Raw genomic sequence first — 12,934 nt, forward strand, 5'->3', positions numbered from 1 at the left:
TGTTTTTTTTTTGTGTGTGCTACACATTTATTTAGGTGGATCCATTTGCCAGCATGACATAATAGACACATTAATAATCCATTTGCCTGGATAAAGCAATAAACTGATAAACTTTTTTTGAGTCCATTACAGAATGAGCTAATTGTCGATTTTAGATTATCAAGGAACAATGCAGACTAATGTATTTTTGAGTATATTGGTTTATTTTCCAATTATTATGTTGTTTCAAACAGCACTTGAGAAATATTGCTGTTATGATATAATGATATGATCCCTCGCTGGTGTTGTCTTTTCTTAAATACTTTCTCTTTCGTTCTCTTGTGTGTTCCCCATGTTATACATCCAGCAAGGCAAAGTGTCGTGGCTTATGGAGCTAAACTCTGATGTTTAACAAAGCACCGTAATGAGTGGGAAAGTCTGGATATTGATCACTGTGAGTTATAATCAGTCTTTGCTAATATATTAGTGGAGGTCCTTGGAAGCCTCTCAGTGAGGTGTTGTGTGGCTGCAGTTTTTTTTATTACACCTTGTTAAAGATAGCCCATGTTAACTGTTTTACGAGAAGTAATCTACACACAGTGTTTCCATAAGATACATAACATAAGATTAATTATTTCAGATGACAGTTGTCCAGAGGTGGGACTTGATTTTTGGCCTTTCTTTCATAGGCAGTTTCATTCATCACCCATGTTTACCATGTCCAGTCCAAGTGCATGAAGCAAGACATTAAGGCACATCTGGTGAGTCTATCCTTCATTGTTTTTGCGATTTTCTGCCCATATCATCACAACTAAATCTGAGGCTTGTTGCCTTTCATCCTACACATTTCTGAATTTTTAATTTGGGAAAGCATCCTGCAATAATGTGCACATTTTAAGTGTTTTCTAAAAAGAGGTTACTGCCATAATATTAAGTCATGTTATATGTCCATAACAGCTAACATCTCACAATATGTAACTGTGTTATCATTCTTACATCTAAGTGGGGTTTTTTTTGACAGTGGGAAAATGTATTTTGTTCTGTTAGTAATTCTACACAGAATTCAGTACAATCTAAAAGTGGCTTGGTTAACATATGTAAATGTCTTTGTTATATCAAAACATCAGAACACTTAGCATTTATTTTTCTGACTTTGTTGAACATTGTTAATTCAATAAAGTAGTGGTTATTCTACCAGGACATTTGTGCGAACTTGAGGAGAACTGGCTTCATTCATCTATAAAAGTGTAAAAATGGTTAAATTAATTGAAAGAGTGGAAATGTTAAGTTTGTTCTGAGAAAAGCTTTAGCATCTTTTTTTTGTTTGTGCAGATGCCACCTGGGCTGATATTTTGAGTACTTGAGTGTTACTTAAGTGTATATTTAGTTGTATATTAACCTGCCAATGTTTTATGTCTGCAAGAATGCATAGCTAGGAATGTGGTTAATTATTTTCAGAAAGATTCCCTTTAGTTTTCTCTAAGGACATGAAATAAAATGATTTTTGACATGTTAATGATTCAGTCTGCCACAGATAAAGCAGCAGGGTTAGTTTAACTAGCAGTTGCGTGCATAGGTTTGTGGGGGGTCCATCTGTCTGTTGTCCATCCAGTGGCATAGCGAGTCAGCCCCAGGGCCCATATGCAAAAACATTGCACGGGCCCCCCCAAACGTTATGGGCTCCAACTCGGTTAACTTAACTTAGGCCCTATTGTTGATTTTTCTGAAGTAAATAACGTTATGTGAAACGTGACTATTCACAAGCTGTTTTATTTACGGTCTAGGCTAATGCTTGGAAATGATGATGAAAGTTTTCAATTCCATTCATTATTTGTAGCACGCAAGCCACCCAATAATCGCAGCTTTGTAACTCGCCATCTCCTCATTGGACGTGCCTTTAGAGAGAAATGCACGGATTACACAATGAAAGAGTTTTTGTTTTCAATTTGAATTATTTCGATTTTAAAATAGTAATTTAAAGCATTCTATAGATATATTTGTCATGTCGGTGAAGCGCTCCTGCTCAAGACCAAGACGACAGAAAGCGCATCCTGTCTGTTTTCCTTATTTTACAAAAGCACAAGGTTTTGTTGATATTGTGAGCGCAGTTCCAAATTATGTGTATACTCTTACCTTTATGAGCAAAACATAAAATGTTCCAAACATATTTCTAAATTAACTTAATAAAGAAACAAAAAGAAATATGACCCCTTTGCCATTAAAAACCAAAACTGAACTATTTTAATAGCTGTGTAATGGGTAAGAGAGAGAGAAAAAAGTCAAGGTATCCAGTCGGACTCATGCCGCTGTCTCGAGTTGTTGGACAAGGGCCGGGCCCATGCAGGGCTCTATTCATTCCCTCGTTTCAGTTAAAAGTTCCCCCCAGCTCGGCGGCCTCCAAACTGCCCGGGCCCATATGCACCTGCATGCCCAGACGCTACGCCACTGTGTCCATCTGTTTTGTTACACCAAAGTGATGAAACATACTACTGACCCAAATATTGTGTAAAAAAATACAAATTCTTCAGTGGTTTGTGAGACAAAAATGTTCATTAATTGACGTCTGAGTGTTTAGTCAAATGTAAAAAACTACAACAACAAAAAACAATTGAGGTGCATCCAAATTTGCATGCTTGTGCCATTTTTAGTATAAATACTGTGAGCAGTGAGTTCACATTGTAAATTCCAAAAAGAAAAAGTGTGGAGTGTTGGACACTTTATGCACTTTCCTTATGGAGGGGGAAGGGCTTTAATGCTGGATGACAAATTAAGCTTAGACAATTAATACACTAGACAATTGTCACAGTTATGAACTTTTAGTTTAGTCCATTTCTGTTAGTTCCTTCCAGTTCCTGTTTTTCCTTATTTGGTTATGTTCCTGTTCTTGTTAGTTCATCATTGGTTAACCCCCTTCACCTGTCTGCCCCTCGTTATTTGCTTTATTTAGTTCTCTCCTGAGTTCCGTTCTTTGTCAGGTGTCTTCCATGGTACCTTGTGTGTATTCCTGTCTTGGATAACCTGTTTTCGTGTGGATAATAATAAATACATGTTTATATTCCTTCATCTTCGTCGTGTGCTTGTCTTCTTACACACGAGAGTGTGACAACAATATAGTACATAGTGCCTAGTGTATGTGCATAGTGTATTGTGCATCATTTGGAACTAGTGCTGTCAAATGATTAATCGCGATAAATCGCATCCAAAATAAAAGATTTTGTTTACATAATATATGTATGTGTACTGTGTATATTTATTATGTGGAAATGCACGGATTACACAATGAAAGAGTTTTTGTTTTCAATTTGAATTATTTCGATTTTAAAATAGTAATTTAAAGCATTCTATAGATATATTTGTCATGTCGGTGAAGCGCTCCTGCTCAAGACCAAGACGACAGAAAGCGCATCCTGTCTGTTTTCCTTATTTTACAAAAGCACAAGGTTTTGTTGATATTGTGAGCGCAGTTCCAAATTATGTGTATACTCTTACCTTTATGAGCAAAACATAAAATGTTCCAAACATATTTCTAAATTAACTTAATAAAGAAACAAAAAGAAATATGACCCCTTTGCCATTAAAAACCAAAACTGAACTATTTTAATAGCTGTGTAATGGGTAAGAGAGAGAGAAAAAAGTCAAGGTATCCAGTCGGACTCATGCCGCTGTCTCGAGTTGTTGGACAAGGGCCGGGCCCATGCAGGGCTCTATTCATTCCCTCGTTTCAGTTAAAAGTTCCCCCCAGCTCGGCGGCCTCCAAACTGCCCGGGCCCATATGCACCTGCATGCCCAGACGCTACGCCACTGTGTCCATCTGTTTTGTTACACCAAAGTGATGAAACATACTACTGACCCAAATATTGTGTAAAAAAATACAAATTCTTCAGTGGTTTGTGAGACAAAAATGTTCATTAATTGACGTCTGAGTGTTTAGTCAAATGTAAAAAACTACAACAACAAAAAACAATTGAGGTGCATCCAAATTTGCATGCTTGTGCCATTTTTAGTATAAATACTGTGAGCAGTGAGTTCACATTGTAAATTCCAAAAAGAAAAAGTGTGGAGTGTTGGACACTTTATGCACTTTCCTTATGGAGGGGGAAGGGCTTTAATGCTGGATGACAAATTAAGCTTAGACAATTAATACACTAGACAATTGTCACAGTTATGAACTTTTAGTTTAGTCCATTTCTGTTAGTTCCTTCCAGTTCCTGTTTTTCCTTATTTGGTTATATTCCTGTTCTTGTTAGTTCATCATTGGTTAACCCCCTTCACCTGTCTGCCCCTCGTTATTTGCTTTATTTAGTTCTCTCCTGAGTTCCGTTCTTTGTCAGGTGTCTTCCATGGTACCTTGTGTGTATTCCTGTCTTGGATAACCTGTCTTCGTGTGGATAATAATAAATACATGTTTATATTCCTTCATCTTCGTCGTGTGCTTGTCTTCTTACACACGAGAGTGTGACAACAATATAGTACATAGTGCCTAGTGTATGTGCATAGTGTATTGTGCATCATTTGGAACTAGTGCTGTCAAATGATTAATCGCGATAAATCGCATCCAAAATAAAAGATTTTGTTTACATAATATATGTATGTGTACTGTGTATATTTATTATGTGTATATATAAATACACACACATACAGTATATATTTTGAAAATATATGTGTATACATTTATATATTTATATTCTTATATTTTATATTATATATAAATATATTTAATATATAAACATAACATATTTTTCTTAAATATATACATGCATGTGTTTGTATTTATATATACATAATAAATATACACAGTGTACACATATATTATGTAAACAAAAACTTTTATTTTGGATGTAGTTAATTACGATTAATCGTTTGACAGCACTATTTGGAACGCATTAGTCTTTTGTCCCATATCTACACTTTTTCATAGCTTTATGAAACATTTGATTCTAATTAGTCAATCGTAATGTTCAGGTCAAATGTTTTTGTGCAATGACCACTAAAGTGTAAATCGTTGTCCCTGACAGCCAGTTTCCTATAATGTGCTTGATTTATGTCTCTCATAGGTCTCTCATGGTTAATGTTAATTTCAACATTTACTAATACATTATTAAAATCAAAATATGTATTTGTTAGTTATTTAATGGACCTGAGCTAACATGAATTAACAATGAACAGTTGTATTTGTATTAACTAGCTTTAACAAAGATAAATAAATACTGTGACCAGTGTGTTACTTAACGTTAATGTTAGTTTACCAATTCATGCATTAACCAATGTTAACTAATAGGACCTTATTGTAAAGTGCTACCCTCAAATCAGTTTTTTATGTATTTGTTAAGTAGCTTTGTAATAATCAGGATAATCTACAATCATTATTGTAAAAATAAACCAACTTAAGATGATACAAGATGACATTCTGATCACACTGTCAGTTTTTTTTTAGGGTTTATTTACACTTTATTTTACAGTACGTGCACTTACCTGTACTTACATAAGAAAGTGCTGAATAATAAAAGGTATCAACATGGGTTAGAGTTAGGTTTAGGTTACAATTACAGATGTGCATGCTGAATAGGACTTTAAAATAAAGTGATACCATTTATTTTATAACTGATTATATATATATATTGACTGTACATGACCCCCTAAATATGTACATACTGTATCTTCTCTTAAATCCACATAGGATGAGCTGATGTTGGAAGAGCACGTGTTTCAGATGAAGGTGTTCTCACCTGAAACGAAGGTAAGAACAAAGAACATAAGCTGACTTTTATTTACTTACTAACTTTATTTACCTTTATTTACTTTTAATATTGTTATTAGTAGTAGTTGTATATTGTGTTATTATAAGCAGTATTAGCTTGTTGAAATGTTTCTTGTTATCCCAAATGTATTGCACAGAAAAAGACATAATATATAAGAGTTTATTAACTTTAGCCACAAAACTTTATTTCTCTGTCAGTACTGGTATGAATTTTAGTTTAAATAATTGTATGTTATGGTTATGGGTTACATTATTTTCCTGACTGTTTTTCTAGGAACGTGAGCTTCTATCAGTAATAAATACCCTCTGTTCATACTGGACAAATAATAAGGGCAAGGATAAATTAAAAGTTGTACAAACTTTTCACATAATGCTGTATAATGTGAGTATGCTGCTTACTCTACCATATTCTGTTTCAAGTATCAAAATGATTCAGTTCTGACTGCATGGTTTCCCTATTTCTCTCTATAGCTAGATGAAAAATTCAAAGACTTTTGTGCAAATCTCAACTGCACGGATGCTTACACAGTACGCGGCATTGACACAGCCACATTTGGAGAAATGTATAAAGAATCTTGCAATGGATCAGTATCAGGTATAGACATTTAACCTCTCATCATTTATCCTTTTCCTTTAGTCTTGCCCTTCCTTAATTTATTCATAAGATGAACAATGGCCACCATAAATCTCTGACAAGGCAACACTTATTTGTAGCTGAAGGCATTGAATTAGCCAGACTATTTATAGAACAAACAAGCTAAATTACACAAACTGGTATGTAGAATGTTATGAATAATATTTTCATTTCAATTTGAAATGGCACATTTTGCTCACTTTCTCTCTTTTTTCTACTTAGACCTGAAGTGTCCATCAAAGAGTAAGTTATTTTACATTATCTCACTTACAGTATATCCATGATGTACCTTTTTGTCTACTCTTTGTAAAAAAAAATAATAATAATTTTTTAAAAGAGAGTCCGTAAGCTGACGAAAAGGAAACCGTTACCTTGTTTAAGTAATAGCCGATTATTTTTTGCACACACATATAAAATGTTGGGTAATTAAATAGGTCTGGATGTTTCTAGTAGTCTATATAATTTTAATTATTCCAAAGAAACTGATTTCTTTAGCTCTCTAAGCACACACAGTATTACACGTTAATCTCTGAGTGTTGTAGTACAGAAATTGTTGCTTTATTAATCTGTTGAAACCTTTTGTAATACATCATGTTTTGTATCACACAGGCGCACCTTTAACAACGATCAGCCCAACTCCTGAATTCAGTAAGCTAACTCAGTTTCTTATTTCATATCTCAAACACAGATATTTCAACTGCCATTCACAAGTATTTAAATTAAAAACAGATCATTAGTTCATGTACATTCAAATATAACTGTATATAAAATGATTTACATCAAAGTTTCATGTCAGATCCAACTATCTGAAAGTACATGAATGAAACATCCCCTACTAAACAAATGTAATTATTAAATAGGGACAACAAACAAAGTATCTCGCTTTGACAAGAACGTCTGGCTTTTTTACTTGTTGAAGCAGATGTGAAACTGAAGATAATGGAAGGGAAAAGAAAACTGTCATATTCAAAGTTTTGCCCATATATCCACTTTCTGAGCACATACGTGGTATTATAGCTGTATTGGTCTTTTGAAGCTAAGTGTAATATAATCTGTTTTCTAATTAATCAGGCACAGCATTTTTAACAACGGTCAGTTTAATCACCACAGATCATGAAAGTAAGCAAATTCAATATTGTGTTTCATATTCACATCAACACAGATTACAGCACAGATACTTTATCTGCCACGTTAATCAGAGTTTTTTGACATCAAACCACGTTTTCTATTCACATAGGCTTAACATCTTTAACAACATTGGTCAGCCCAAACATCACTGCTCCTGAAAGTAAGGATCCCATTGATCTTCTTGAATTAAGTACATACTGAGTATTTGCATGTAATACACTGAGCATTAAATCCTAGTTTTTTTTAAATATAGTACAAATTTGATAAAGAGTTAAAGAAACCAATAGAAATGTAACTGGAAATATTCTTAATTTTTGATTATATGGGGACATCAGATTTATATGACCTACTTTTACAGTTTTTTTTTTTTAATATGATTATGCAATATTTTGTAGATTTGACAGCAGATCCATCGGCACATACAGAAACCATCAGTAAGTTTGTCTCTTGTCCGCTTCATCTGTAATGAGCAGCATAATACCTTCAGCATACACTCAGTAGTCACTTTCAGTGGCCATCTGACATATTGTGCATTCAGAAAGGTCCAGCACCAGCACAGTGTGTCTTTATCTCAGTCATCATCCCATCTGGCCAATCTCTGTTGACCCTTTCAGACCCGTACAGAAATGCTGCCCTTTCCCTATTTTTGATGTTGTTGCTATTTGCACAATTCTCATCTGTTTGTGAAATACTAATTGAATTCAGTAAGCTAACTCAGTTTCTTATTTCATATCTCAAACACAGATATTTCAACTGCCATTCACAAGTATTTAAATTAAAAACAGATCATTAGTTCATGTACATTCAAATATAACTGTATATAAAATGATTTACATCAAAGTTTCATGTCAGATCCAACTATCTGAAAGTACATGAATGAAACATCCCCTACTAAACAAATGTAATTATTAAATAGGGACAACAAACAAAGTATCTCGCTTTGACAAGAACGTCTGGCTTTTTTACTTGTTGAAGCAGATGTGAAACTGAAGATAATGGAAGGGAAAAGAAAACTGTCATATTCAAAGTTTTGCCCATATATCCACTTTCTGAGCACATACGTGGTATTATAGCTGTATTGGTCTTTTGAAGCTAAGTGTAATATAATCTGTTTTCTAATTAATCAGGCACAGCATTTTTAACAACGGTCAGTTTAATCACCACAGATCATGAAAGTAAGCAAATTCAATATTGTGTTTCATATTCACATCAACACAGATTACAGCACAGATACTTTATCTGCCACGTTAATCAGAGTTTTTTGACATCAAACCACGTTTTCTATTCACATAGGCTTAACATCTTTAACAACATTGGTCAGCCCAAACATCACTGCTCCTGAAAGTAAGGATCCCATTGATCTTCTTGAATTAAGTACATACTGAGTATTTGCATGTAATACACTGAGCATTAAATCCTAGTTTTTTTTTTAAATATAGTACAAATTTGATAAAGAGTTAAAGAAACCAATAGAAATGTAACTGGAAATATTCTTAATTTTTGATTATATGGGGACATCAGATTTATATGACCTACTTTTACAGTTTTTTTTTTTTTTATATGATTATGCAATATTTTGTAGATTTGACAGCAGATCCATCGGCACATACAGAAACCATCAGTAAGTTTGTCTCTTGTCCGCTTCATCTGTAATGAGCAGCATAATACCTTCAGCATACACTCAGTAGTCACTTTCAGTGGCCATCTGACATATTGTGCATTCAGAAAGGTCCAGCACCAGCACAGTGTGTCTTTATCTCAGTCATCATCCCATCTGGCCAATCTCTGTTGACCCTTTCAGACCCGTACAGAAATGCTGCCCTTTCCCTATTTTTGATGTTGTTGCTATTTGCACAATTCTCATCTGTTTGTGAAATACTAATTCAGACAATCATTGAATAATTAAACTCAACATTTATTCGTCATTCTGAAGTTCATGTATACAAGCTCATACATACTGACTTGCTGACGATTAGCCGATTAAATATACCAGGTTGCACCTAATGAAGTCACCACAGCTTGTGCATTGTCACAAATGACTTATTTTATTAAAACAGCCATTTACTAATTACTAATAATTTTGTGCATAACTACTAATTGTTTTGTTAAATAAAAAAACTAATATGATTTCTTTCATCATAATCTTTAACATCACAAGCCATTTTTTTTTAATTTTAAAACAAGCCATATATGCCATTGTCTTTTAAGTTGACACTGGCTGCTATGTCTCATGTTTTTCCCTTTTATTGCAGTTAAAGATGACAGTCAGTGGGGTAAGTGTCAGATCTGTGGGTCTTTCTGACCAACTATTTTTGCTTTCAAGTCTTCTCTCTGAAAAAACCCCCCCGACATTTTATTTTTTTGTTTCCAAGCTACCATTAAAACATGTTCTGGACTCCTGGTTGTGTCATTCCTGCTGAATACGGTTTTACTCTTCAAGGTGTTTCACATGCACAGGAAGGTAAAATTGTCTAAGCATTAATTTGGTTTGTGATATTTATATTCATAAATTATATGAATATAAATATATACATGTAAATATTTTCAAAATATATGCTGTATGTGTGTGTATTTATATATACATAATATATGTGTATATTGTGTATATTTATTATGTAAACTGATTAATCGTTTGACCACTATTTTATTTGTGTAATATTTTGAACCTTTGTTAATGAAACCAGTTAAGTTGTCTCTTATGAGAGCAGCTTCATCAGTGATGGGCTTAAGGCCTTCAGTATACACTCAGTGATGGTTTTCATTTTTGTTTTTTTACAGTCAAAAACATCCAGAGAGATGACACACTTAGAGTTACAAGGTAGACATCTGATTAGGTAACACCCTTTTTGTAGATTATGGAAAAGGTTTCAAATGAGCAGGATATACAGTATATGAAGCTTTTACTAAAGCTTTTACAGCTGTCTTGGACATTCAGCCATGTATACATGACAAGAATGTTAGAGTATTTACATTATTCTTCTTTCCCCTTTTTTCCTTGCAGTAAATGAATCATTTTAGCACTTCGGTAAGCTGATTTTTTTTGTCACTCATCTAATTTTTAATCATTGAGTTTCTGTATTTATTCTTTATACATCTAATCTTTTTTTTTTTCTTGTTCAAGTGGGTCACCTGTTGATGTGTTTCTCCAGCTACATAATCATTCTCCAGTCATCTGTTACTGCATCCACACTCTCTATGCATGACACAGTGCTGTTTTTAAATCTGTGACTTGCAATGTGCCTGACATGCCCACACAGCTTGTGTATTTTTCAGTTTCTAATTGTAATTGTCTTGAATGTGCCTCTGTAACTGTTATCCATCATCTATCAGGTACATGGGATATGTTTTAAGAAATACTTTAAATATACCATAATTTGCAATAGAAGAAACCCCCTCTTTTTAACACTTTATTTTATTAATCTTGGTATTTATTATCATTGTTTTTATTTGATCTACTTACCCATCCCCGGTTCTCTTTGTTCTGTCTATTATATATTTTTGTTTACACAAAAATATTATAACTAGTACAGAAATTATTGGGAAAAAATCCTTCCCCTTTAGCATTCAGGCCCCGAATGGTTGTACCAGACAGGGGAACGAAAAGTATTTACAGCCAAGATACCGCTGCAAAAAAGTAATATATCCTGTTGTTTTCAGGAGTTTGTATTTTATTGTATTGTTTATTTTATACGATATTTTTGTTTATATTTTGCTATGTTTGCATGTAAGAGAGGACATATATATATATATATATATATATATAACACATATAATATATTTCTGGGTATCTCAGAGAATGTAAATTTTATGTTATTGATCTTTGTGCTTTTGTGTAAAATGTACAATTGTTTGCTGCAAAACACATCCAGTAAAACAGGAAATATGATCATGTATATCTTAGACCTCATTAAATCGCACTAAAAAGTTCTCATTAAAATAACAGATGGACAGTCATTTTCATTATTTTGTGTCTTCATTACCAAGAAGTAGTATGTGCTCCCTACTATATTATATCCAGTGTTGGGGAGTCTAGTTACATGTAACGGCGTTACGTAATTTAATTACAAAATAAATGTAACTGTAATCAGTTACAGTTACTAAGACAAAATGTGTAATTAAATTAGTAACTTATGAAAATGTTAACGATTACAAAGGGGATTACATTTGAATATTTACACACATCCACATACAGATTTAATTGATTTCTTTCCCAAATTGCACTGACTACTCTGAGACATACGGCCCTATAATTTCCGCGATGCGGAAAACACGGACTGGTTCATAGAATATAGTCATAAAAACGGAATTCCTATAGCCTAACGCGGCCGGAATATGCCACATTTTGGACGAATAAATCAAAAGTAGGTCGATACACTTGGATCAAAACGCGATATAGACTAGTGTCTGTGAATATTAAGCCGCAAAAAGACAAAATATGAATCCTGCACGCAGTGGTGTAACTTAGTAATGACGGGCCCCAGTGCAGGCTATTACTACGGGCCCCCTGGGGTGCACGGTTATGAAGCACATGCAAACACACAGCGCTCGTGTCTAGAAGGGAACCCATATATGCACATTTGTGCCTAACCTACATAATTTAGACCAACTAAAATCAGTATCTTATAAGTTTCTTATATTAAATTGAATATCGAAACTCAAATTGAAACTCTTTGGGTGCGTCTCTCTCTAACACACACGGCTGTGCGTGCGCCTGGCCGCAGCAGCCAGAAGTAGCTACCAAATTAATCGTGTTGAATTTTACAGTCATCAGCATGTGTTACCTATTGTAGCCTATTTGCAGAGCACAGAAGGCAAGGTTATCAGAAGCACTGAGTGTTTCAGCGCTGTGGTGCTGAAATTACCGCAAACTTTTTTTTTTTTAGCACAGTAACCCAGTAATCGCGGCAACCGCATTCCTCTCCGAAAAGCAAGAGACTAGATAAGAAAGAGGTCTAAAAATTATCAACACCATAAATCATGGCCAACTTTAGCGGCAACAACCACACACAAATGGAATACCCACAACAAGCACATAGTGTGTATATGTGCTTGTGTGTATTACATTTGTGGCGCCTGCAGGTGCACGCTCAGACTGACCTGAGATTTGCCCCGCAAACATTTCAGCAGTTATTATAGGCCTGTGTGTCCCGTATTTCTGTCGACTGAACCAGCCATGCCATTAATTATGAATTTATCAGTCTTCTGCACGCCAAAGTCAATTTCTGCGTATAAACATTACGCCAAATAGAAGCAGAAAATCGTACTTTCACGAGATCGGGTTAGCCTACAACAATTAATTTGTAGTCTATTTTACAAATGGGAATTCATGACAATGTTTTACATTCAAGCTACCCGTGAAATTTTAGTGTAACGTTCTTTAAAATCATCTGGAATGCAATAAAGTAATTTTTAAAGCTGTTTTTAAAGCATTTGCT

At 34.2% G+C, this 12,934-nt stretch overlaps 1 protein-coding gene across 5 annotated transcripts; it reads left to right on the top strand.

The window, feature by feature from the left end:
* Positions 1-349: 349 nt before the first annotated feature.
* Positions 350-11,181, top strand: LOC107583020 (uncharacterized). 5 transcript variants are annotated; one of them, XM_016269088.1, is made up of 15 exons: positions 350-433; positions 669-740; positions 5,657-5,716; positions 6,012-6,119; positions 6,209-6,332; positions 6,594-6,614; positions 6,981-7,019; positions 7,443-7,490; positions 7,609-7,659; positions 7,895-7,933; positions 9,752-9,772; positions 9,872-9,960; positions 10,278-10,333; positions 10,501-10,524; positions 10,621-11,181. In XM_016269088.1, exons 1-14 carry the CDS (start codon positions 404-406, stop codon positions 10,505-10,507), a joined length of 765 nt encoding a protein of 254 aa, XP_016124574.1. In that variant the 5' UTR covers positions 350-403; the 3' UTR covers positions 10,508-10,524; positions 10,621-11,181. The 5 variants fall into 5 exon arrangements, with proteins under 5 accessions (XP_016124574.1, XP_016124575.1, XP_016124577.1 ...); XM_016269089.1 differs by having other exon boundaries at positions 10,278-10,317; XM_016269091.1 differs by lacking the exon at positions 10,278-10,333.
* The last annotated feature ends 1,753 nt before the right edge of the window (positions 11,182-12,934 follow it).

The sequence above is a fragment of the Sinocyclocheilus grahami genome, unplaced genomic scaffold (assembly GCF_001515645.1).
Source record: "Sinocyclocheilus grahami isolate Dianchi unplaced genomic scaffold, SAMN03320097.WGS_v1.1 scaffold49.1, whole genome shotgun sequence".
Taxonomy (NCBI): Eukaryota; Metazoa; Chordata; class Actinopteri; order Cypriniformes; family Cyprinidae; genus Sinocyclocheilus; species Sinocyclocheilus grahami.

Coding starts and splice junctions, on each gene's coding strand:
- LOC107583020 (XM_016269088.1), top strand. CDS start 404: ATGAGTGGGAAAGTCTGGATATTGATCACT. Junction 434..668: donor AAGTCTGGATATTGATCACT/GTGAGTTATAAT, acceptor TTTCTTTCATAG/GCAGTTTCATTCATCACCCA. Junction 7,020..7,442: donor CAGCCCAACTCCTGAATTCA/GTAAGCTAACTC, acceptor CTAATTAATCAG/GCACAGCATTTTTAACAACG.